This window comes from Labeo rohita, chromosome 8 (assembly GCF_022985175.1).
Source record: "Labeo rohita strain BAU-BD-2019 chromosome 8, IGBB_LRoh.1.0, whole genome shotgun sequence".
Classification (NCBI taxonomy): Eukaryota; Metazoa; Chordata; class Actinopteri; order Cypriniformes; family Cyprinidae; genus Labeo; species Labeo rohita.
This window is the reverse complement of record NC_066876.1, coordinates 15078112-15102039: the sequence shown is the minus strand read 5'-3', so window position 1 is coordinate 15102039 and position 23928 is coordinate 15078112. Positions and strand designations below refer to the sequence as shown.

General features: G+C 34.5%; 1 protein-coding gene across 2 annotated transcripts in view; it reads right to left on the bottom strand.

Moving 5' to 3' along the window:
• Positions 1-21270, bottom strand: part of ipo11 (importin 11) — a 207586-nt gene extending 186316 nt beyond the window's left edge. Inside the window, exons 1-5 of one of the 2 annotated variants that reach the window (XM_051117439.1) lie at positions 21165-21257; positions 19664-20788; positions 15522-15668; positions 5123-5223; positions 153-225 (exon numbers count right to left, since the gene is read on the bottom strand). In XM_051117439.1, coding sequence (XP_050973396.1) covers positions 153-225; positions 5123-5223; positions 15522-15659 — 312 coding nt within the window. In that variant the 5' untranslated portion in view covers positions 15660-15668; positions 19664-20788; positions 21165-21257. Of the gene's footprint in view, positions 1-152; positions 226-5122; positions 5224-15521; positions 15669-19663; positions 20789-21164 lie in introns of both variants that reach the window. The other variant, XM_051117440.1, reaches the window with a different exon arrangement.
• Positions 21271-23928: the final 2658 nt, after the last annotated feature.

The window sequence follows — 23928 nt, the reverse complement described above, 5'->3', positions numbered from 1 at the left end:
TCAATCATGTCTGATAGTTTATTTTATTGGATGCCTGATCATAAACAGGACAGGCAGAGCATATGGTCAGGGAATGAACTGCATTTCTCTTCATGTGGCAAGTGTGTGTATGTTTGTGTGCTTTAGGTGTATAACTGTATGTGCACACTAACCTGGTTGATCGGCTCGTTAAAATTAGTGATGAGACCTGCACGGAGAGATGACTTCTCTTCTTCTGAGAGAGCACTTGAGAAGAAAGAGAGAAATACAGAGTGTGAAAGGCAGAAAAAAGTTTGTCAATACTGAATCTAGTGTCCCTGAATTACAGAGGAAAACAGTGATGGCAAAAAGTATTTGGACACTTAAAAATGTATGAATGTCACTGCATTAAATAAAAAATATATCAATACAAGCAACATTTATTTTTCAAGCAAACGTTCTACAAAACAACTTTCAAACAGATATCCTGCTCAAATAAAAGTATCAAAATTAAACAAGTTGTTTAAATCGAGTATGTTTTCTTTATCAAGGAAAACATCAAGGAGGCATTAAATTGACAGTAAACACATTTATAATGTTACATTATAACTGTAAGAAAAGAGTTTTGCAAGTCACAAACTTGTAATTGCAAGTTAAAGTCAGAATTGGACAATATAATTCGTTATTGCAGAAATAACCTGAAATTATGACTTTTTTCTCTCTTTATGTCTTGCAGTGTTGACTTTCTTCTCAGAATTGTGAGATATAAACTTGCAATTGAAAGCTACAAAGTCAGAATTGCGATATAAAATCGCAATTGCAAGAAATAACTCGCAATTCTGATTATATTCTTGCAAATGCGAGGTTGTGTCTTGCAATTCTGACTTTTTTCTAAGAAATGTAAGTTATAAACCTACAATTGCGAGTTATAAAGTCAGAATTGTGAGATATAAACTCGCAAATGTGAGAAATAACTTGCAAATCTGACTTTTTTCTCGCAAATGCAAGTTTGTGTCTTGCAGTTCTGACTTTTTTCTGAGAATTTTGAAATATATACTTGCAATTGCAAGTCATAAGGATTAGCAAGATGGTGTCAAAAAAATATATTTCATATTTTTGGTAAGGTTGCATTATACTTGACAGCGATCTCCAGGAGTTTGCCTCAAATACATTATATATTAATAAACATTAACTTCAGATATCAGTCAACAATCGCAGGCAGTTTGTACTAAATTAAATCATTTTCCTTTTATATAAAATAACTTGAACATGTGTCAGGGCTTTGGTGTCAAAAACATAAATTTTATATTTCATAAGAACAGCAAGATATAAACTTGCAGTTGCGAGAAATAACTCGCAATTCTGACTTTTTTCTTGCAGGTGCGAGACTGTTTTGCAATTCTGACTTTTTTCTTAGAAATGTGAGCTATAAAGCCGCAATTGCGAGCTATCAAGTCAGAATTGTGAAATAAACTCGCAAAAGCGAGAAATAACTTGCAATTCTAACTTTTTTCTCACAAATGTGACTTATTTCGGAGAATTGTGAGATATAAACTCGCAATTAAATGCTATAAACTCAGAATTGCGATATGAACTTGCAATTCTAACTTTTGAGAAATGTGACTTATGAATCCACAATTTTGCAATTGCAACAAATAACTGGCAATTCAGACTTTTTTACTCACAATTCAGACTTTTTCTCAGAATTGCGTGATTATAAACTCGCAATTGCAAGTTATAAAGTCAGAATTGCAAAATGTAAACTTGCAATTTCGAGAAATAACCCTCAATTCTGACTGTTGCGTCTCGCAATTCTGACTTTTTTCTCAGACCTGTGAGATAAAAACTCGCAACAGCAAGTTATAAAGTTCATTTCTGAGGGGGAAAAAATTGACTGATATGTTCTCAGAATTGCAAGTTTATACACAGAGACACAAACTCGCATTTGCAAGAAAAAGTCAGAATTGTGAGATAACGTTTTTTATTTATTATTCAGTGACTTCTTTAAATGTTCTTAAAATGAAAAAAACCTTACAGACCTCAAGTTTATGAATGTTAGTATAAAAAAAAGAAAATATTTTGTTACTACAGTGCTGCTTGAGAGAATGTTCTATATTTCTGCATAAATATAATGCAAAACATCATCAGATTTCACACAAGTCCTTAAAGTTGACAAAGAGAATACAATCAAACAAACAAGACAAAAATATACACTGTGATTTAGTTAATTAAAAAAATGATCCAGTGTTAAATATTTGCGAGGTGCAAAAGTATGTGAACCTTTGCTTTCAGTATCTGTTGTGACCCATTTTTTGAAACATTAACTGCAGGTAACGTTTTTGCAACTGCTGATCAGTCCTGCACAACGACTTGAAGAAATTTTAGCTCATTAGTACAGAAACACTTGAACCCTGTGATGTTGGTGGGTTTCCTCCTAAGAAATGCTTGCTTCAGGTCCTTCCACAACATCTTAATTGGATTAAGGTCCGGACTTTGCCTCGGCCATTCCAAAACATTACTACCTTGTTTAACCATTTTTTGGTAGAATGACTTGTGCGCTTGGAGTTGTTGTCTTGCTGCATGACCCACTTTCTCTTTAGATTTTAGTTCATGGACAGACGTCCTGACATTTTCCTTTATACTGAATTTACTGGTATAATTCAGAATTTATTGTTCCAATGATGGCAAGTCGTCGTGGCCCAGATGCAGCAAAGCAGGCCCAAACCATGATACTACCACCACCAGGTTTCACAGATGGGATAAGGTTCTTCTTATGCTGGAATGCAGTGTTTTTCTTTCTCCAAGCATAACACTTATTTAAACCAAAAACTATATTTTGGTCTCATCCGTCCACAAAACATTTTTCCAGTAGCCTTCTGACTTGTCCACATGATCTTTATCAAACTGAAGACAGGCAGCAGTGTTTTATGGAGAGTTGTGAATTTCATCTTGCAACCCTGCCATGCACACCATGGTTGTTCATTGTTCTCCTGGCGATGGACTCATGAACGTCAACATTAACCAATGTGAGAAAGACCTTTAGTTGCTTAGAAGTTATCCTGGGGTTCTTTGCAACCTCAGAAACTATTATACATCTTGCTTTGGAGTGATCTTTGTTGGTCGACCACTTCTGGGGAGGATAACTGTGGTCTAGAATTTCCTCCATTTGTACACAATCTCTCTGACTGTGGATTTGTGAAGTCCAAACTCTTTAGAGATGGTTTTGTAACCTTTTCCAGCCTGATGAGCAACAACAACTGTTTTTCTGAGGTCCTCAGAGATCTCCTTTGTTTGTGCCATGATTCACTTTCACAAACATGATCAGACTCTAATAGATCCCTGTTCTTTAAATGAAACAGGGCATAAACTGACACCTAATTGTCATCCTATTGACTGAAAACACTTCTGAACAGATTCTACTCTAATTTCACCTTAAAAGTAACTGCTAATACTAGAGATTCACATACTTTTGCAACTCTGGATAATTTTTCATAATAAATAAATGACAAAGTATATATTTCCATCTCATTTGTTTAACTGTGTTCTCTTTGTAAATTTTCAGAAATGCAGAAATCTAGAATATTCTAAAGGGTTCACAAACTTTCAAGCAGCACTGTATTCCATTTCCTGTTTTTCATGTGACATTACACACTGCTACAACGGCATTAAAACATCAGTACAAACTGTTCTAAGCTGGCTAAGAGAAAAATCACAGCCTTTTAACCTAGTACACTACTGAGGACTGAGCACTTTTGTTCAGCAGAGCCAAAGTCTCCAGCGGGTCACTCACTAACCAGAATTTGACTGAAGAGTTTCTGTGAATTACAGCAGGGCAACGGCCTGTAATTAATTAGACTTTCACTGGAGGCCACAGGTGACAGAAGCACTAAAGTAAGAGTCTCTCTAATTCGGCTGGTCTGTCACCTCTGAGGGCTAGAGGACAAAACGACAGAACAACTAGACAAAGAGGTTTTCAAGAGCTGCAGTTAGCTACGATGGACCCTTGATACTGAAACTGTTCTGTCTGATACAATATTACATTGTGATTCCATTTCTCACAATACTGCATCGACACTTCAGGTCCTCGTATTGATGTATTTTTATGTGCCTATGCATATAATTTCCAACAATTCAATTAATGGAGCTAATGGTATGAGAGACTAAAACCAATATCTCAAACTTACTATCTTACACGTTTCAGTTGTGATTTAATAATAATGCATTGATCGTTACGTATGTGTGCATAATACACATAAGATGATTTCTGTATTGTGATGTGAGAGATAGTTGGCAATACAAATCTCTACTTAATACATGACTCATTAATTTAATATGCATCATTTTTGAAGTACCAGAATATACTCAACAATCTACCTGACAAAAATCACTGAAATAAGCATCCTATGAAACAACACTTTCTACAGCACCAAAAAACAAATCGAACACTGCCTCAGATGCCTCTGACAACAGTTACAAGTTATGAGAGTTTGTCTGAACTATGGAAGACAGAGAAATGTTTAAGAAATTCATTATATTTGCAATTCCATCTGGTGCTGCAAGTGAAGCATACATGGTTTACAACATCATTAAATACTTTGTAATCTTGAGGATTTCAATCAAATTAACACCTGTTTTTGTCATTTCAACTTTATGAAACCACTAGAGGTTTGAATAAAGCAAACAACAGTGGTAGAAATGATAAGTCCTACTGCATCTATGCAGTGTTTTGCATTTACAATTAAGATCCAAAGACAAAACACTGTTCTGTTAAACAAATATGACTATTATGAAGGATTAGTCACTTCTAGGTGTTCAAACACAAAACAAAATGCATTTCAAATGAAACATTTTGAATGGAACCTGGATTTTCATCACTGCAGTTACAATTGACACTAATTTAGTTACGTCAATAATGCAGAAAGCATTGTAACAAAAAAAAAAAAAAAAAACTCAATTTAATTTTACATTAGACTGTGATTTCTTAATGGGCTGTTATTAGCTGTTAGTTTGTGATTTTGCTGGTCGGCTTTGACATAAATGTGATAATGGTTCTATGTGGGCGATGAAGACATCTCTGAAACGAACATCATGTTCATCTCTCAGTTAAAGAAACAACCTTGATAGAAAAGTCTAGAAATGGCGATGAAGAATCAAATGTACTTACTGGGGTGCAACTCTTCTCCAGTAGCGATCAATACCATTCTTGAAATAAAGGACAGCTAGCCATCTCACATTGACATCCAGCAAGTGATTATTGAAGATGCTCTGAACAAGACCAAAGAGAAAGTGTTAGAAATGAACCTATAAACCCAAAAACAATCAAACTTTAGGGTGAAGTGAAAAGTTGAATTCTGTTCTATTTTATAAATGGTAACAAGCCACCATAAGAACTGCAACAAGTTTGTGGTTGGTAATGTTAATTTTTTTTTTTAACATTAAAAAAATGCTCACAAAGGCTGCATTTATTTGATCAAATATGTGAACAGTTTTTGATTTGAATATACTTTAAAATGTAATTTATTCCTATGGTGGCAAAACTGAATTTTCAGCATCAATACTCCAGACTTCAATGTCATATGATCCTTCAGAAATCCTTCTAATATGCTGATTTGGTGCTCAAAAAATATTTATTATAAATGCTATAAATGCTGTGCTTTTTGAAGGGGTCATCGGATGCTAAGATCACCTTTACATGTTGTTTGAACATTAATGTGTGTTGGCAGTGTATGTACACATCTACCCTATAATGATAAAAATCCATGCAGTGGTTTTTAATTAATCTGTAAAAATAATATTCCCTTTTTCAAATCGAGCCGTTCTCAGATGCCTGTCGTTGTGGCGTCACACTGACAGAGGCCGCTCCCACGATAGTTGATTGACATGAGCGTCTTACCTCAGATCAGCTGTAACAGTCCGCCCTCTTTGTTTCGATGCCAGAGCAGGGATGTAAATTAGACAAGAATATCTCCGATTGAGGTGTTGTGTTGCTGGATGTAATAATGAATGTAGTGGTCGTCATTTACTCCTGACATCTGAGCCGCTGAAGATGCAGTGGATTACATTTGTTTGTGAAGGGAATGCGCCTCCCGATCTACATATATCTGTCTATATTCGTACGAATCATTCATGATCCAGCTTCACTTATAGCAGAAGTGAGTATAAGGGTTTTTTTTTTTTATAAATCTTTGCGATCACCTTTCCTAATAAAGTGCTAGTTAGCAAGTTTAGCGGCTAAACACAGCTAAATGCGACTAAAGTAAAAAGGCTCGTCACTCCACAGAGAGAAGAGAGGGGCGGGGCGAGCAGAGCTCATTTGCATTTAAAGCAGCCTCGACCAGAATGGGATGATTTTTGATGAGCTGATTTTGGCAAGGTAAAAAGGGTGTTGTTTTACACAACCATTGAGAATTTTTAACCAAAATATATTATAGACTTTTCATTAAGACCCTAAAGAATCATATCAGCTTGTGGAAAATCGTCATCCGATGACCCCTTTAACAATTTTGTGGAAATAAAGATTCTTTGCTGAATAGAAAGTTACAGAAAAACAGCATTTATTGGAAATAGAAATATTTTGCAATAGCATAAATGGATTTACTCTCACTTTTAATTAATTTAGTGCATCATTGCTGAATAAAATTATTAATTTCTTTCCCAAAAATAATGCGTCTTTGGCTCTTAACGCATTGTTTTTACTCCTGGAGCATCAGTGAGTGTTTGAGCCTTCTGTAATAGTTGCATATGAGTCTCTCAGTTGTCCTCAGTGTGAAAAGATGGATTTTAAAATCATACAGTCATTGCTGGAAAGGGTTCAAATACACAAAATGGAGAATTTGTGGGATCTGAAGAACAGCAGGCAGTTTAACTGTTCAGGACAAACAAGCAACTCATGAACAACTATCACTAAACAAAAAAAAAAAAACAACAGCTGTTCAGGTAACAACACAGTATTACGAATCAAGTGTATGTAAACTTTTGAACAGGGACATTTTTATAAATTCAACTATTATGTTCTTTAATGGACTATACGTAAATGTCTTCTATGTGAAATATCTTATTCACGTCAGTACTAAATAAAAAAAATAACACGCATTCTGTATGATCCCTCTTATTTTGGTACAATAATTAACATTTTCTGCAAGGTAAACTTTTGACTTCAACTGTACATATGAACAATGATTCATTTCAACGAGTGTTTTTTATTATTTATCTTTAAATAAAAGTCATTTTTGGCACTTTCATTTGACACCACTGGCACAGAACTTAGAGACGTCACTTTTAAAAATACTTAATGTGAAAGAGGATTTACGCATTTCCTGAGGTGAGGAGAGTCAAGTTAGGTTAGCAAGGCTAAAGTCTAACACTGAATAATTAAAGGCTATTCCACGGTGGAGTGAGTTTCGAGGTTTAATCCAGCATGCCATGTCCGGAATAAGAGCGCAGGGAGCGAGGAGCAGGCCAAGGAAAACTAATGCTCATTGATAAATATGTAGTAGCAGCTGCGTTCAAGAGGGAGCAGCTCCGCCAGGCTCTGACGCAGGGCCACCAAACCCCCAAACTCCCACACTCGCCTGCTCAGAGACCAGGGCTCATTCCACTCTGCCAGATAAGAGTCCATACAGAGACCCATTTCCTACACAGGACGATGAGAAAAGGGTAATAAATTACAGAGGATAACCGAGAGGAAGAAATCTTCATCGCATGCAAAACCAGAGAGCAGAGAGGGTGCATTACTCGGCTCTGTGACGCAAACGGACGCTTATTGCTTTCTAAATGTGACAGGTGAATATCATATCAATAGACAGCTGACAAGTAAACATGACTCAAAAGAAAAATCGACCCACCGCCTCTGTGTAATTCACCTCAAGGTCAGCGAAAGCACCATTTGGGTAGACAAATAAGCTAAATGCGAGTCCATACAAATCAGGCTGATTTCTTTGGGTGACAGACCGAGTGACAGCAGGTTGGCTCAAATACAAACAGATAAGAGAGGCTGATGGGACGTGACAGACATTCTTATAGCGCTGCAGTCGAAGTTGACGCCTGCAGAAATCATTGAAGGAAAAATGTCTGCTGATACGTAGGATTGTGTTCCGTTCCTTTGCAATCCTATTTCATGCTAAACCTCAATAACGAAGGAGTCTGTGCCAAGTTTGAAGGCTTAAAGGATTTGAGAGGACATCTACACCACCATAGTCAGTGCTGTATGACAACACGGGTGCTGCTGAGCCCCCCTCAGGGAACGAGAGGGGTTGTACTGGCCAGGCCTGAGGGTCCACAGACACCTCATTCTCTGAAAGAGCAAGAGAAGATTTGTCATACACAACCACAAGAGCAGAAACTGGCATTTCTGCAAATCCTGAGATTTTTTTTTTCCGGTTTTTGTTCCAAATAGGGATGTCAAAAAGTACAGAGCTGCCCTAAGGCCATGTGTGAGATTTTTTTTTAAAGCCTGATAAACTATGCCTACTATTTCATAATCTGTACTCTCAGATTTGTAACTGCACCCACAGGGATAGTTCGCCCAAAAATAAAAAATTCCGCCATTAATTACTCACCCTCATGTCATTTCAAACCCGTAAGACCTTTGTTAATCTTCGGAACACAAATGAAGATATTTTTGATGAATTCCAAGAGCTTTCTGACCCTGCATAGACAGCAACACAAGTACCATGTTCAAGGACCAGAAAAGTAGTAACGACTTTGCTAAAATTGTCCATGTGACACACATATGTCGTGGTGCTCTTGTCAACGCAAGACACAGAAGAGATGAAACTGTTGAACAAAGTTGTTATTTTTGTTTTCTTCGCGCACAAAACGTATTCTCGTAGCATTGTAAAAAAATGGTTTAACCACTGATGTCACATTGACTATTGTAACAGTGTCCTTACTACCTTTCTGGGCCTTGAACGTGGTAGTTGCGTTGCTGTCTATGCAGGGTCAGAGAGCTCTCGGATTTCATCCAAAATATCTTAATTTGTGTCCAAAGATAAATGAAGGTCTTAAAGGTTTGGAACAACATGAGGTTGAGTAACAAGGATACATGATGTTATCGGACCGATATTGGAATTGGCCGATAATGGCTTTAAACGTAAATATGGGCATCGGCCCGATATGAAAGATTATGCCGATATGTCTTGCTGATAAGTGGAATAACTCACTCGTGTTCAGGGTGTGCTACCGATTAGATCACGTTAGCAGTGTGGCTCATTCTTGAAGCAAAGTTTTGCCTGAATGATGATTAAATTCACAGTTCTGGATCGCTGCATTTAATCTGAGAATAAATGTACAGAATGACACGCTCAGTGTTCAACAGAGTAAACAGTAATAGAACATGCAGTGTCATCAGCAGCAGCCTCCCCCAGGTCCTAATGCCTTTTCAGGAAGGAGTTTTAACTCTGCAGGAGGTGTTGTTGGTCTACTTATAATAAAATGAATGTAAAATACACATATAACAATTAGACTGTATTTCTGAAGCAGTAATTAATGTCATAAAATCATGAGTACATTTTGATTTAAAGGTTAGAGGCTATAGATTACATGAATAAAAAATAACAAATGACACTTGTAAATTAAATCATTTTATATGTACCGATTTATTCATTAATTTGTAATATGGTATTTTTCAGCAATTGATATATAGTTTACTTATAGTTATTTTAAAAACTTCAATGTACTGTCATTATAAAAGAACTTCATTATTGTTTATTTAATTCTAACACAAGTTCTTGTTAAAAACGTAAAAACTAAAAATAATTTGCTTATAATTTTCGCACAGGAGAAACTTGGTGTTGTTTCCAAACAAAAGGAAATATATCAGTATTGGCATCGGCTTGAAAAATATTGGTTTATTGGGTTTCGGCAAAAATCCAATATCGTGCATCCCTAGTGAGTAATTAATGACAGAATTTTCATTTTTGGGTGAACTAACCCTTTAACTTAGAAATCTCTGAGAAGACCTAAAGATCAATGCAGGATGAATTATTATAATTTTGTGGTCGGCCTTTTAAACCCTCTAGCGACAAGAGAAAGACACACTGACGTTTTCTCTATTAACTTTTAGGATACAAACAAAATATATTCTGGTTGACCTAAAACAGGCTCCTGCATTGTTTCCTTCCATTCCTTCGAACATCAAGTTATACATTTAAAAAAAACACTTCTATTCCCTTCGGACATTTTTTATAGGTAATTTATTTAGTGCCAGTTTAGAAAAGATAGAAAATTACTTTACAGACTATTTATTCTTAAATCACACAATTATTGTTTTTTAAATTATATATCACATAATATTACTGAAAATTATAGTTCAAATTAAGCATTTCCCTTGCTTTGTGTTTCAAAATCTTAAAGGAGAAGTCCAGTTCCAGAACAAAGATTTACAGATAATGTACTCACCCCCTTGTAATGGACTGATATGGTGCCCCAAGTTTGAACTTCCAAAATGCAGTTTAAATGCGGCTTCAAACGATCCCAAATGCGGTTGTAAACAATCCCAGCCAAGGAAGAAGGGTCTTATCTAGCGAAACGATCAGTTATTATCATAAAAATAATACAATTTAAATACTTTTTAACTCAAATGCTCATCTCGTCTTGCTCTGCCTGGACTCTGTTTTTTTCCGGTTCATGACAGTTAGGGTATGTCGAAAAAACTCCCATTTCATGTTCTCCCTCAACTTCAAAATCGTCCTATATCGCCGTTTTACCTTTTTTGTTAAGCGTGTTTGATCTTCTTTGCATGTTCACTTTGCAAAGACTGGGTCGGTACTTCTGCAGCGATGATTTTGAAATGATTTTTGAAGTTGAGGGAGAAAATACGATTGGAGTTTTTCGACATACCCTAACTGTCTTGAGCTAGAATATACAGAGTTCAGGGAGAGCAAGACAAGACAAGCGTTAGAGATTTAAAAGTATTTCAATTGTATTTTTTTTAATCAGAATCAGAATCAGAATTAGCTTTATTCGCCACGTGTGCGCAAACACACAAGGAATTTGTTGTGGTTTTTTAAGGTGCTCCTGGTACATACATACATACATACATACATACAACATTTAAATAAACTAAAAACTTAAAAATAAATAGTAATGTATGAATCTGGAACAGATGATTTATGTACAGGTTTGTGCATTATTTTCTCTATATACAGCTATATAAATAAGAGATGTGCATGAGTATTTACATAATAGTAACATAATGAAAATAACCGATCGTTTCGCTAGATAAGACCCTTCTTCCTTGGCTCAGAGTGTTTACAACAGCATCTGGGATCGTTTGAAGCCGCATTTTAACTGCATTTTGGAAGTTCAAAATCGGGCACCATATCAGTCCATTATATGGAGAAAAATCCTGAAATGTTTTCCTCAAAAAACATAATTTCTTTACAACTGAAGAAAGAAAGATACCAACATCTTGGATGACAAGAGGGTGAGTACATTATCTGTAAATTGTTGTTCTGGAAGTGGACTTCTCCTTTAAGTGAAAACTTAGATATTTTAGTTGACTAAACAAATAATTTAGTTTGTGAAACTTAAAAGCTGGGCTTGTTACCCAGATCCCTTAAAATTTTAAGTTGAATGAACACAAATATCAAAGTTGTCACTTAGTACAACTTAACATTTCAAGTTGACTAAACTTTTTTGAGTTGACTGAACTTAAAATTTTAAGGCAGCCGAGTAACTAATTTTTAAGTTGATTCAACAAATTGTTTTTTACAGTGTACTAGCTTAGCATGAATATCACATGCTAGTTTTTAATCAGGCATTGAGGAAGGGCGACAGTATTCTGCAGGGTGATACTTCAGTAAAGATATCAGACCTTGAACAATATGTGTAGAACAGAGAAGCAACTCAATTCTGTAAATTTAAAGTTGCCATGCAATGTAACTTCACCCTATCTATTTGTTAAATGCATGTTACAGATCACTAGAAGTCACTCCTTCCATTTCACTGCAAATAATTTGTTAACATTTACTTGTATTTGTTTTATTTAACAGCATCAAGAGTGTTGAAATTTCATTTACTGGTACTGACCCTAGTCCTTAATCAGCCTTTTGCTCCTCCTGCCAAAGAAAACTCAAGCTCAAACCAACAAATATCATGCCCCGGGACAGCACAGTCTCCACTGTAAACACAACAAAGTGGTTTAAATGTCCTCTCCATCTGCCTTTGTTCAGCATCTGAAAGGTGGCCAGATTGACTTACAACTAGAAAAGTTCACTTCTAAAGATAAAAACAAGAACTCAAGAGTGTTTGTGAGGAGATAGTCCAAGACATGTAACAGAATTATACGCCCTGCGTTCAGAAGCATTTAACCTCTGTGTGGCTCAAAGGTCATTACTAATTCATCTGCGACCAGTATGAAGTGTAAAATATTAATTTCACATTTCAAATAAATTAGCTCATGTGCCAGTGCTGAAAATGGAAAAAAAAAAAAACTTGTATGAATTGCATATTATTATGAAAATGATTTGGATTCAATATGCAAAATCAATGCCCTCCTGGACCACTTAGACCAGTGTTGTTTGGTTCATCATCACTGGCAGCCCCTGACATCCCTTAAGAACTGCTGCATACTCCATTGGTTTAAAAAGCTTAATTTCTTATTTTATTTTGTAATAAAAGTGCTCATAAATAAAACAGTCGCATGGTATGAATTGCAAAATGAGTCATGACAGCTAATGGCCATCTGGTAAGGATGTCAGCCCATAGCTGAGGTGGATCAGCCTCCAACAAAATCTCCCTCAATGTCACAGCCCAGCGGCCAAGAAACCACAAGGGCCACTTCTACTACACAGAACATTTTCATGTGCCATCATATGTCTTAACATACTTAGGACAAAATATTAAACAAGCAGTTTTTAAAGATGAAAAATATAATATATTTAAAGATGGAAACTGATAAATTTATTTTCATAATAAAGTAAACATAAAGGTGAAATTTGATTTTCAACATTAAAAACTGTTAAGTTTATTAAGAAATGCTGAATTAATCATGGTTTATTCTTTACTGTAATAAAATATCCATTTTTATATTTTTAAATATTAAAAATGCTAGTTAAAAAGCATTTTGCTACATTTTAATATCCCTTTAAGCAACAGAATGTAGTTCACTAATCATACTTCAGGACGTGACCATTTTGGCAACAAAAAACAGTATACATTTTTTAAGTTGAGCCACATGATGTTAAACTATTCCACTATATATGCTGAAGTAAAACTGAATATTTGCACCTCATGCTATATCAAAGAAAGAGAAATTCAATAAAAACTAAAATCTATAAAATAAAATCTATGTGTAAGCTTTGTGATGGACTGACCATCCATCCAGGGAGTTTTCCTGCCTTTGACTCCAAACACTGGGATGACTTTGAAAGCATTATTAAAAGGGTCATCGGATGTCATTTTCCACAATTTGATATGATTCTTTAGGGTCTTAATGAAAAGTCTATAATATACTTAAAAATTCTCAATGGTTGTGTAAAACAACACCCTTTTTACCTCGTCAAAATGAGCGCTGCAAAAATCATCCCATTCTGAGGGATTGTTCCCTTAAATGCAAATGAGCTCTGCTCGCCCCGCCCCTCTCTTTTCTCTGTGGAGAGACAAGCCTGTTTACTTTAGCTGCATTTAGCAAGTTTAGCTGCCAAATCTGCTAACTAGCAGGTTATTAGGAAAGGTGATTGCAGAGATTCATAAAAAAACTTATGCTGTAAGTGAAGCTGGATCATGAATGATTTGTGCGAACATAGACGCATTTATGTAGATCGGGAGGCACATTCCCTTTACAAACAAACGTAATCCACTGCACCTTCAGATGTCGGGAGTAAATGACGACCACTATGTTCATTATTACATCCAGCAACACAACACCTCAATCGGAGATATTCTTGTCTAACTTATATCGCCTGCTCCGGCATCGAAACAATGGAGGTCGACTGTTACAGCTGTTGTAGGGTGGGTCTGAGGTAAGACACTCATGTCAATTAACTATCGTGGGAGCGGCCTCTGTCGGTGTGAGGCATCTGAGAATGGCTTTTACAGATTTTTTTACCGATTAATTAAAAACCACTGCATGGATTTTTTCATTATAAGATAGATGTGTACACACACTGCCAACACACATTAACGTTCAAACAACATGTAAAAGTGAACTTTGCATCCCAGGACCCCTTAAAATTATTAAAACATTTCAGAACACAAATAAAGTTAAATTAAGGAATTAAAAAATAATGACCGCAATTGACCTTACAGAACTGAGCTAGTAGTACTCAACATCCCACTTATAAATGTTGCAGGGAAATAGAATTTCATAAAATCTTCAATGGCCAATTTTCATAAACAAGGCCTATTTAAAATTTTCAAAACAAAAAACTAAATCAAAAAGGTTTGGTTTAAAATGAATGAAATATCATGTAGAATTACAGTAAAATAATACTTTATAAACATATAAAAGGGGGGTGATCCACTGACTCAACTTACCCCGAGACATTCGGCTCAAATTACCCCAATCATACCATTTTAACAAACATTCTTCCACAGTGTCTTTAAATCTTGAAGGTTCTGTGGGCCTCTTCTATGAACTCTGATCTTTAGGTCTTATTTTCTATTGGATTCAAGTCAGATGATTGGCTTGGCCATTCTAGCAGATAAATTTCAGCTGGTGTCTTGGCTTTCCATGCCTTTTTGCACCTTCATTTCTTCATGTGTTCAATGCTTTCTCCCTGTGTCATTCCATTTTATTATACATAACTTCATTTATGAACTTATTTGTTTTGTTTTCTTTGTATGGATGGATTTTTACTGAGAAAAGTGGTGACTTGTTCAATACTTATTTTCCCCGCTGTATATATATACATGTGTGTGTGTGTGTGTGTGTTTTTCATTTATGTTTAAAAGTTCTTGTGCAATACAAATGACCACATTATTGTTCTACCCTCAGTGGATTATGCAGCAGGTTAGAAAAACGGAAGATGGATGAAATGGATCAGACTTTTGTGCTGTGGTGGTCTGTACTCAAGCCAAGATGATTATTCAATCTCTCTGAGGGGAAGTAATTGTTATGCAGGCTCTTGTGGTGTCTAGCTCTAGGGGTGGGCGATATGACTAAAATCATAAACATTTTAGTGACTTTAATACTTTAAAAAAATGTAATTTTTTGTGGACTTGGACACAAGTCAACATGCAAGGTTATTTAAAACAAACGAATGGTGAACAAAAGTCTGGCATCAGTACAAAAACAGCTCTACAGTAACACCTGAACAAAAAAAAAAAAAACCCTCAAAGTAGTAAAACAAATCTGACTAGACAAGCCACTTTCAAAGAGTCGACATACACTGATACATCAGCTGCATTGTATATTACTGTACAAAGTTGCTTTGCATGATATAAGATCATTTATATCCAGATATTAGATTTTTGACATGCCACCAGCCCCAAATGAAATGTATGACAGAAATAAAAGTGCAAAAGCCTCATAAAATATTATTACCTACAGTCATACTTTTAGTTTGTTCTATTGCACCACTAAACTGCTCATATTGTGGCTGTACGGAACAGAATCTTACCAGCAGCACTGAGTAGAAGCCAGGCTGGGTCTCCCATTGGCGAAGCTGCTCCTCTGCAGGCTTCAACACAGCTGTGTCCTGACTGGTGGCCTGGGTCAAAGCCTGCAGCACCACTGAGCTGGCGCTCTGGATGTCCATTAGGTAAAGCTGCAGACACAAACAGAGCACACAATACGGCTCATTTATTATCTTAATAGACTGGAATCCTGACAAAGCATAGTCAACACTGCTACCCGCCAGTCCTTTGCTTTTATGAAACTTCTGAAAGTTAAAATAATACTAGAGGTCATTACCAACCACGTTAACTACAACCTGTATTTACAGTAACATAAATCTAAACATAATAATATACAAATACAAAGATTTTAACACTAAAACTCAATCACACTGATATGATGATTAGAGCTGTGTGCAACGATTAATCGTGATTAATTGCATCCAAAATAAGTTTTTGTTTACAAAATATGTGTGTGTGCTGTGTATATTTATTATGTATATATAAATACACACACATGCCTAGATATATTTAAGAAACATATGTTCTGTTTATATATTAAATATATTTATATATTAATTATATCAATAAAAATATATAATGTAACTGCATACTGTATGTGTGTGTATTTATATATACGTAATAAATATACACAGTACACACATATTATGCCTTTTGCACACCAATGTTGCATTTAACTGATTAAAAATATAATTACAATAGCAATATTGTAAAATATTATTCAAATTTAAAGTAAATGGTTTCAGTTTTAATACATTTTAAAACCTAATGTGTTCCTGCACTGGCAAAGCTATTTTTGTTTGTTTTTTCATGATTCTTCCTTCCTCATTCTAATATGTCGATTATAATAATTCCAATAATTGTTGATAATAATAATCAATTAAAAATAAAACAGTGTGCTGCTTAAAATTTGTGAAACCTGTGGGATGTTTTTCCCCACAAGTCTTTGTTGAACAAAAAAAATAATAATACTAATAATAATAGTCAAAAGAGCAGCATTTTTGATTCAAATATTTTGTAAAAAATAAACATTTCCTTAAAAATTGTAATTTTACTTCAAACTTTTGAATGGCAGTGTGTATAACATAATATAGATTTTTATAATATAATATAATACAATATAGTATAATATAATACAATATAATATAATATAATATAATATATCTTAAATTTGCTTAACAAAAAATACTGTTACTAACTTTATTACCATTTATTAGTTTTAACTTTATACAGTGCTTAAACTATCACAAGTCATTCTTGCTTTTTCTTACAAAAACCTGGAAAGTAGATTGTAGATTCAAAACTACAATCTTCAATATGTCACACAAAATCAAATGTTTATGTTTGAAAGGCATAAAAAGCAGTATGTAAAGACAAGAGTGCACTGGCCTGATGGGTAACAGACGCTTCTGTCAACTGTTCCTAATGTCCGGTTGAAAACCATACTAAAGTCTGCATCTTAAACCCTGGCTTGTTTTATTTTATTTCATCCAGAAAAAAACAACACCAAGTTGGAAAACTTTGTTGTGCAACTCTGCCCCCTATAGGTGCAAAGCATAAACTGACAACGTTTTTTCAGAGACCTGTCCTGAATAATGCCAAAAACAAGGCTAGTACAGCAGATGGCTTTAGAGGTTTCCCATCTCATGGACAAACAGGAAGTAGTCGGTTAAATGGCAACCATGCTGTGACAGAAATAAGTCCCATTTTTTTTAATCACTAGTAAACAAAGCACAGATGCTGTGCATTTCTAATCATGAGCCCAAAAGCAGCTGCTTCGAGTGAAAGAATACACAGTTATAAGCAGTGCTTGAAGTACAGACACATAGTTAATAGAGCGATAAGTGCAACTACACTGCAAGCATGTACAAAGGTGTTTCAAGCGGAAGGTGGCAGCTGCAATGTGTTAGTTCCAGGCAATCTTGTGTGTATAGATTCGAGCACTCCATCTTCGGTGCACACACCTCATCTGATTTCAAATAAAAGATGTTAAGGGAAAAAAAGTGCTTGTGCAAACTGCTAATTTATTAACCTGTCCGCTTCCCTGTATTAAACGCATATACAAACTATGAAATGTAGGTTCTGATCTGGAAAGAGCATAAAAAACAATTGTTTACTCCAGCAAAAAAGGTCAAAGGATCTTGCTTTAGGTTCAGGTGCTTGAGCTGAATGTCACTTGGATTTGAGGCATTGTGCCATATATTTCACTGGCCTTTAAAACGTGACATTTAAGCTGTGAATAGAAGTAGCCTGTGTATGTATGTATTGACATGAGGTCAAGGCTTAGTTGGTCAGCCCATGCTGGCAGATGTCATACACACACGATTCTGGGGGACAAAGGATGTTTCTCCACTGATACATAAAATGCATTGCAAATATGGAATGAAAATGCAAAGAAACTTGAATAAAAAAATTCAAATAACAAATTATATTTATGGTTATATAATTATATGTACAATACATACCATTTACATTTACAAAAAAACATCCACTTACATTATTCTGCTTTCTTAAGATGTGTGTGTGTGTGTGTGCGTGTGCGTGTGCGTGTGAGAGAGAGAGAGAGAGAGAGAGAGAGAGAGAGAGAGAGAGAGAGTATTTTTCTTAAAGGTTATCTTAAAAGTTTTTTTTTCTGATTGTTTTCATTTTTAAATTTTTCATTTTTTATATATAAAGAAGAAACCATATTTAAAAATGTTGCATGCAGTTGCTTCAAACAATGATATAAAGCTATTCAAAACATCATTCAATGTAAATTGTGATAATCGTAATTAATATTTAATCGCAAATTACAATTTCAAGGGAACAACTGACCATTATGATTTCTGTCATAATCGTGCAGCCCTAATATATATATATATATATATATATATATATATATATATATATGGCCAATTCAATATTTTAATAAAAGATTTGGATTTTTTTTTTTTAAATGACTGAACATTACTGTTCAAAAGTTTGGGCTAAGTAAAGTTTTTATTATTATTATTATTATTATTATAAATCATTATTATTAACACTTTTATTTATCAGGGATAAAAGCAAGTAAAGTAAATTTATCAAAAGTGATAACATTTCTAATTCAAATAAATGCTGTTTTTTGACTTTCTATTCATCGAAGAATCCTTAAAAGTATCTTGGTTTCCACAAAAAAATATAACTGGTTTCAAGATTGATAATTAGCAGAAATGTTTCTCGATTAGCAAATCAGCATATTAGAATGATTTCTGAAGGATCTGAGGTAGTAATGACTGATGAAAATTCAGCTTAAAAAAAAAAAAAAAACAATAACAATATTAATGTTTTTACTGCATTTTTGGAAAACATTCAAAATTCTTACCAACCCTAAACTTTTGAATGCTAGTGTAAACAGGATTCATAAACTGATTGATATTAAACTAATATTTAACATATTATTTTACAGAGTGTTTTCACAAAGCATCGTCAATCGGCCATACTGGCAGCACCGAAAAAAACTCACATATTTCGCATATTATTGCTGCTGAAAATGGTCAATCTGTGTCATGCTTTGGGCTGTACTAATTGGTCAGACCAGGAAAAACATTTGGAGTACTATAGACTGCCAAAAGTTATAACAAATCCAGGAGAAGAGGTGTTTGTGGTTGGCCTAGTCTCAGCCTCAGACGTCACGCCCACGGAACGTTGGCTAAACGTCTGATGCATATGGTACACTTAACTGGAAACACTTCAGGAATGTCGAAGTCGTCATCTAATTGGTTGAATTTTATCGGATTTCCGGGGGACGCGAGTGTCGCGTTTATTTGCGGTCCGCCGGGAAACAAAGCGCAGACGTGTGATTGCAGAAGAAAAACTGTCGTGTTTACATGAGTGACAATGAGCGTTTATCAAGATCAGCTAAACGTAGGATTCTCAAAAGTATGCGAGGTTCACGGCATAGACTCTTTAAAAGATGTCCAGGAGTTTTGTTTGAGGCACTTAGTGGAGACAAAAAGAGATATTTTAGCCTGTTAGTTTTAGATGCTTTGAAGGTCTCTGAACAAAATCTGCATACCTTTCCTACTGATTTACTCGGTGTTTTGATCAGATGTGGTAATGCAGACGCCATTGTTGTTAGACGTGCACGAACAGATCAATGACTTACTGCTTGTTTTCTTCTCCTTCTTTGATTTTCTATGCTGACTGACTTGTTGCACGCCGGTCTGTTGTTGTGGGGACATTTCCACGCCCCGAAACGTGAGGCTGAACGAAACGAACTGTGATTGGTTGTTTGACATGTCGATCAAACGGCCTTATGGGCGGGCCTTAGCCAAAGAAAGCTGCTATGAATTCCAGACCTTCAGCCGTCAGTAAGAAGGTCTGGCTACGCGAGACTATGGTTGGCCAAACTGAACCAGGATTTCCATAGCAAGAATCCTGACAACATTCATGTTTGTTCTTATCATTTCTGGTCAGGTAGGTAAAATATTAGGCTAAAATCTTAATTAATACTGCTTGTATGTATCTTTACCACCTATTAAAGTTTGTCAAGATAATGCACCCTTTTCTGCTTACAAAGTCCTTTTCTATATGATTTAGCAGCTTCCACATGTTTTTTTCCATGGTTCAGACAACATAAATTAGCAGAACAATGTATTCAGTAGCACATTAACCATGCACTCCTTGCTGTTGTTTACATTCGAGTATCTCCAACATGGCCGCGCATCCGGCTAACTGACCAAACCATGACATAAGCGCAAACCCTCTACAACTCATTACAAAAAACTTACAAACAGAATGTTTTATGCTTTGAAATTGACATAAGAGGAACTACCATTACCGTTCAGTGACCCAACGGGCATGGTTATCCGCCAGTGCTTATCAAAGAGTAATCAAAATATTAACCAACCTGGCTGATATATCAATCTAGAAGTACTTTCAGGGAAAAGGCTGACAATGAACACGAACAGTCAGTACATTCTCGATTTGTGCTTTTAAAACACATTCCAAAAACTGAAGATAGTTATACTGTAAACATGAAATAGATGTCAATGTCTACGCTGCCTTGAAATCAACATATTGTGCATTATTCCCAAGTATGATCAACCTTCAAGAGCAGGTCAACACAACAGCACTAGTGGACAGATCTGGAACAATACATGTCCACGTGCATGTGAATAGATCTGCATTACGCATTCATAACTGTAGCAGCATAATAATGAACGTCTTCAGAGCTTCTTCTCGGCCTGTTGTTCTATGAAACCCTTGAAATCCACACTTTATACATGATCTGTGAATTAGAGGATGGCACAGATGTGTAAGTCGTTTTGGTATCATAACAGCGTAAGATTAAATGGAAACATGTCAATCATTCTTATCATCATACTGGCAAATCTGTCAGCTGCCATCTGCTAAAAATAACATCTTATTGAAGCGAATTATGATCAGTCTTTTGGAATGTGAGTTCATCCCGGTGATATTAAATATACAAAGTCAAACAAAAGCAAAGAAACATCTAGTATGTAGCTTGGTGGCTAAAGATACTCTACTGTCACGCATGTTGGCCTACGGAGCAAAGAGAAGTATTTAACGTCACATACTACTTCAATTGGAGGAGTTTTGAGGCACCAAAACATCCCCTAAAGCTGCAGTTCTTGTAGACGTACCTTCCGCAAATATGTCAATGCCGGGTGAGATCAAAACAGTTCGCAGTCGCCTCTAAACACACCGCGCACGTTGTGAGGATGGCGCCATCCACTGTGCCTACTGTCGCACTAAAATGACGTAATCACATATCCAAACATACATTTAAAGTTGAGAGTTTTGTTTATAGTATTTAAGAATTATTTGAGACAATACGTAAAAGCTTTGTCAAAAACAAAAAACAAAAAAGCTGGAATCTTGTTAGAGTTATTTGATAAATATAATTTATTATAATTTTTTTATGTATCCCCTATGTATTATTCATAGTTATTAATATGGTTGATTTAAAGTGTGAATGTTTGTTTATCTACTTATTTATTTTTATTTTATTTTATTTTGTTGTTGTTGTTGTTTGCTTTTAAGTTGTTGTAAGTTGTATGTCATTTTGTTTTGTAAATTTGTAATATTTTTGTTATATTCAATAAAAAAAAAAAAAAAAGTTTAGAGTGTTTTCATTTTGCGTTTAAGCTCCTGTTATAATGTGGAGTACATTTGTAATTCGAATATTATCTTGTTGTAAATATAAGAAATATAAAGAAGGCTAATATAAATAATGTTTTACTGGCTCTTAATTTATCCAAAAATGTATATATTTTTAATCCCTGCTGTTTGATACAAAAGCTTTGCCTAATTTTTTTATAATATTGTATTTTGCTAATGTCCCTGTGACTTTTTTTGTTTGTTTGTTTTCTTTGCAGATAAGGCTATTTTTGTTTAGATGGTTATTATTCTTTGAGGCTGTGCAGATTTTTCTTTTTAATTTACTAATTTTATTTATGAAGAAAATTACATAGAAACTTGTTCACAATTTTGATTATATAGAAAGATAGATAGACAGATAGATCTTCTGCCCACCAAGCCTGCATTTACATGATCCAAAGTACAGCAAAAACAGTAAGATTTTGAAATATTTTTACTACTTGAAATAAATGTTTTCTATTTAAATATATTTTAAAAAGTCATTTAATTCTGTGGTTTCAAAGCTGAATTTTTAGCATCATTACTCCAGTCACATGATCCTTCAGAAATCGTTCTAATATGGTGATATGCTCAAAAAACATTTATTATTATTATTATTATGTTGAAGACTTTTTTCAGGTTTCTTTGGTGAAAAAAAAAGTTCAGAAAAAAAGCATTTATCTGAAATAGAAATCTTTTGTAACATTATAAATGTCTTTATCATCACTTGAAAGCATCCTTGCTAAATAAAAGTATTCATTTCTAGTTTCTTTTTAAAATAAATAAATAAATTATACTGTCTCCAAGCTGTTGAATTGTGTAGTGTATAATGCTACAAAAGCTTTCATTTCATATACACTGTAAAAAATAAAAAACACAATTTGTTGAGTCAGCTTAAAATAATTTGTTACCCTGCTGCCTTAAAATTTTAAGTTCAGTCAACTAAAATAAGTTTAGTCAACTTGAAATGTTAAGTTGTACTAAGTAACAACTTAGATATTTGTGTTTGCTAAACTTAACAGATGGTTAAGTAACCCAGCTGCCTTAAAATTTTAAGTTGATTCAACTCAAATATCTAAGTTGTCACTTAGTATAATTTAACATTTCAAGTTGAATAAACTTTTTTTGAGTTGACTAAACTTAAAAGTTTAAGGGATCCAGATTACAAATTATTTTAAGTTGACTCAACAAATTGTTTTTTACAGTGTAGATGCTGATCTTTGGATCTTTATATTTGTCAAAGAATCCTGAAAAAAAATGCTCAGCTATTTTAAATATGAATATGAATATTATTATTTTATTGTTATTATTATTAGTATTATACCAATAATAATAAATATTTACTATAATATGATATATATAATAATAATAAATATTTTTGCTGTATTTTGGATCAAATAAATGCAGGCTTGGTGAGCATGTGTGTGTGTGTTTGTAATATTTTATAAATGAACCTGAATGTAAATGCAATACTAGCTATGTAAAATAATTATGTTATGGATGTTATTACTCTGGCTATGTACAAATACATGTTTTATATTTTCAATTTGTAAACATATTGTTCATTGTACTGACCAGGATTTATCATTAATAACAGTAATTCTTGCAACATGCTATATTGTATCATATAATTTAATCATACATGATTGTAGTTGCATTTATTGTCCAGCAGGTGACGTGCAACTACCACAATACGTCATTCTGCAGTCAATGCAGTCTATATTGTAAAGAGGTTACTCATTAAAACCAACCAAAGCCGCTGGACTTAAATCACCCACTGGATGTGTGATTAGAGTTTTGGTTGTCTTGCATAGTCAGACTATTGACTAATAGAGTGTGAGTGGTCTGAGGCTGTGTTTGGCTCAAAGAGGCAGAAAGTCTGTTCTGTGTCAAAACTTAATTACTGAACTTTGCATAGAACATCATACTGAACATTAGTGAAAAGAGAAGTAGGTCATACAGATAATGAAACTAGATTCAGAAATGTACTTGTGGTATTAATAGGCAACATCTGCAGCCTGGAAAGTGCCTTTATTGGGGCATAGTTCTGCTTCTAACCATATAAAATCACACTGCAGTCTGTCGGTTTATGTCAAATACTACAACTGAATTCATTAACTGAAATATATGATCATAATAATTATAGATTTTACCTATGAAATTAAATAAATATCAGATATGCTACAGAATTACTTAAAATATGTATTATTGTGTTATTATTATTAAGAATATATAATTAATATTATTTTGAGAACACTTTACAATAAG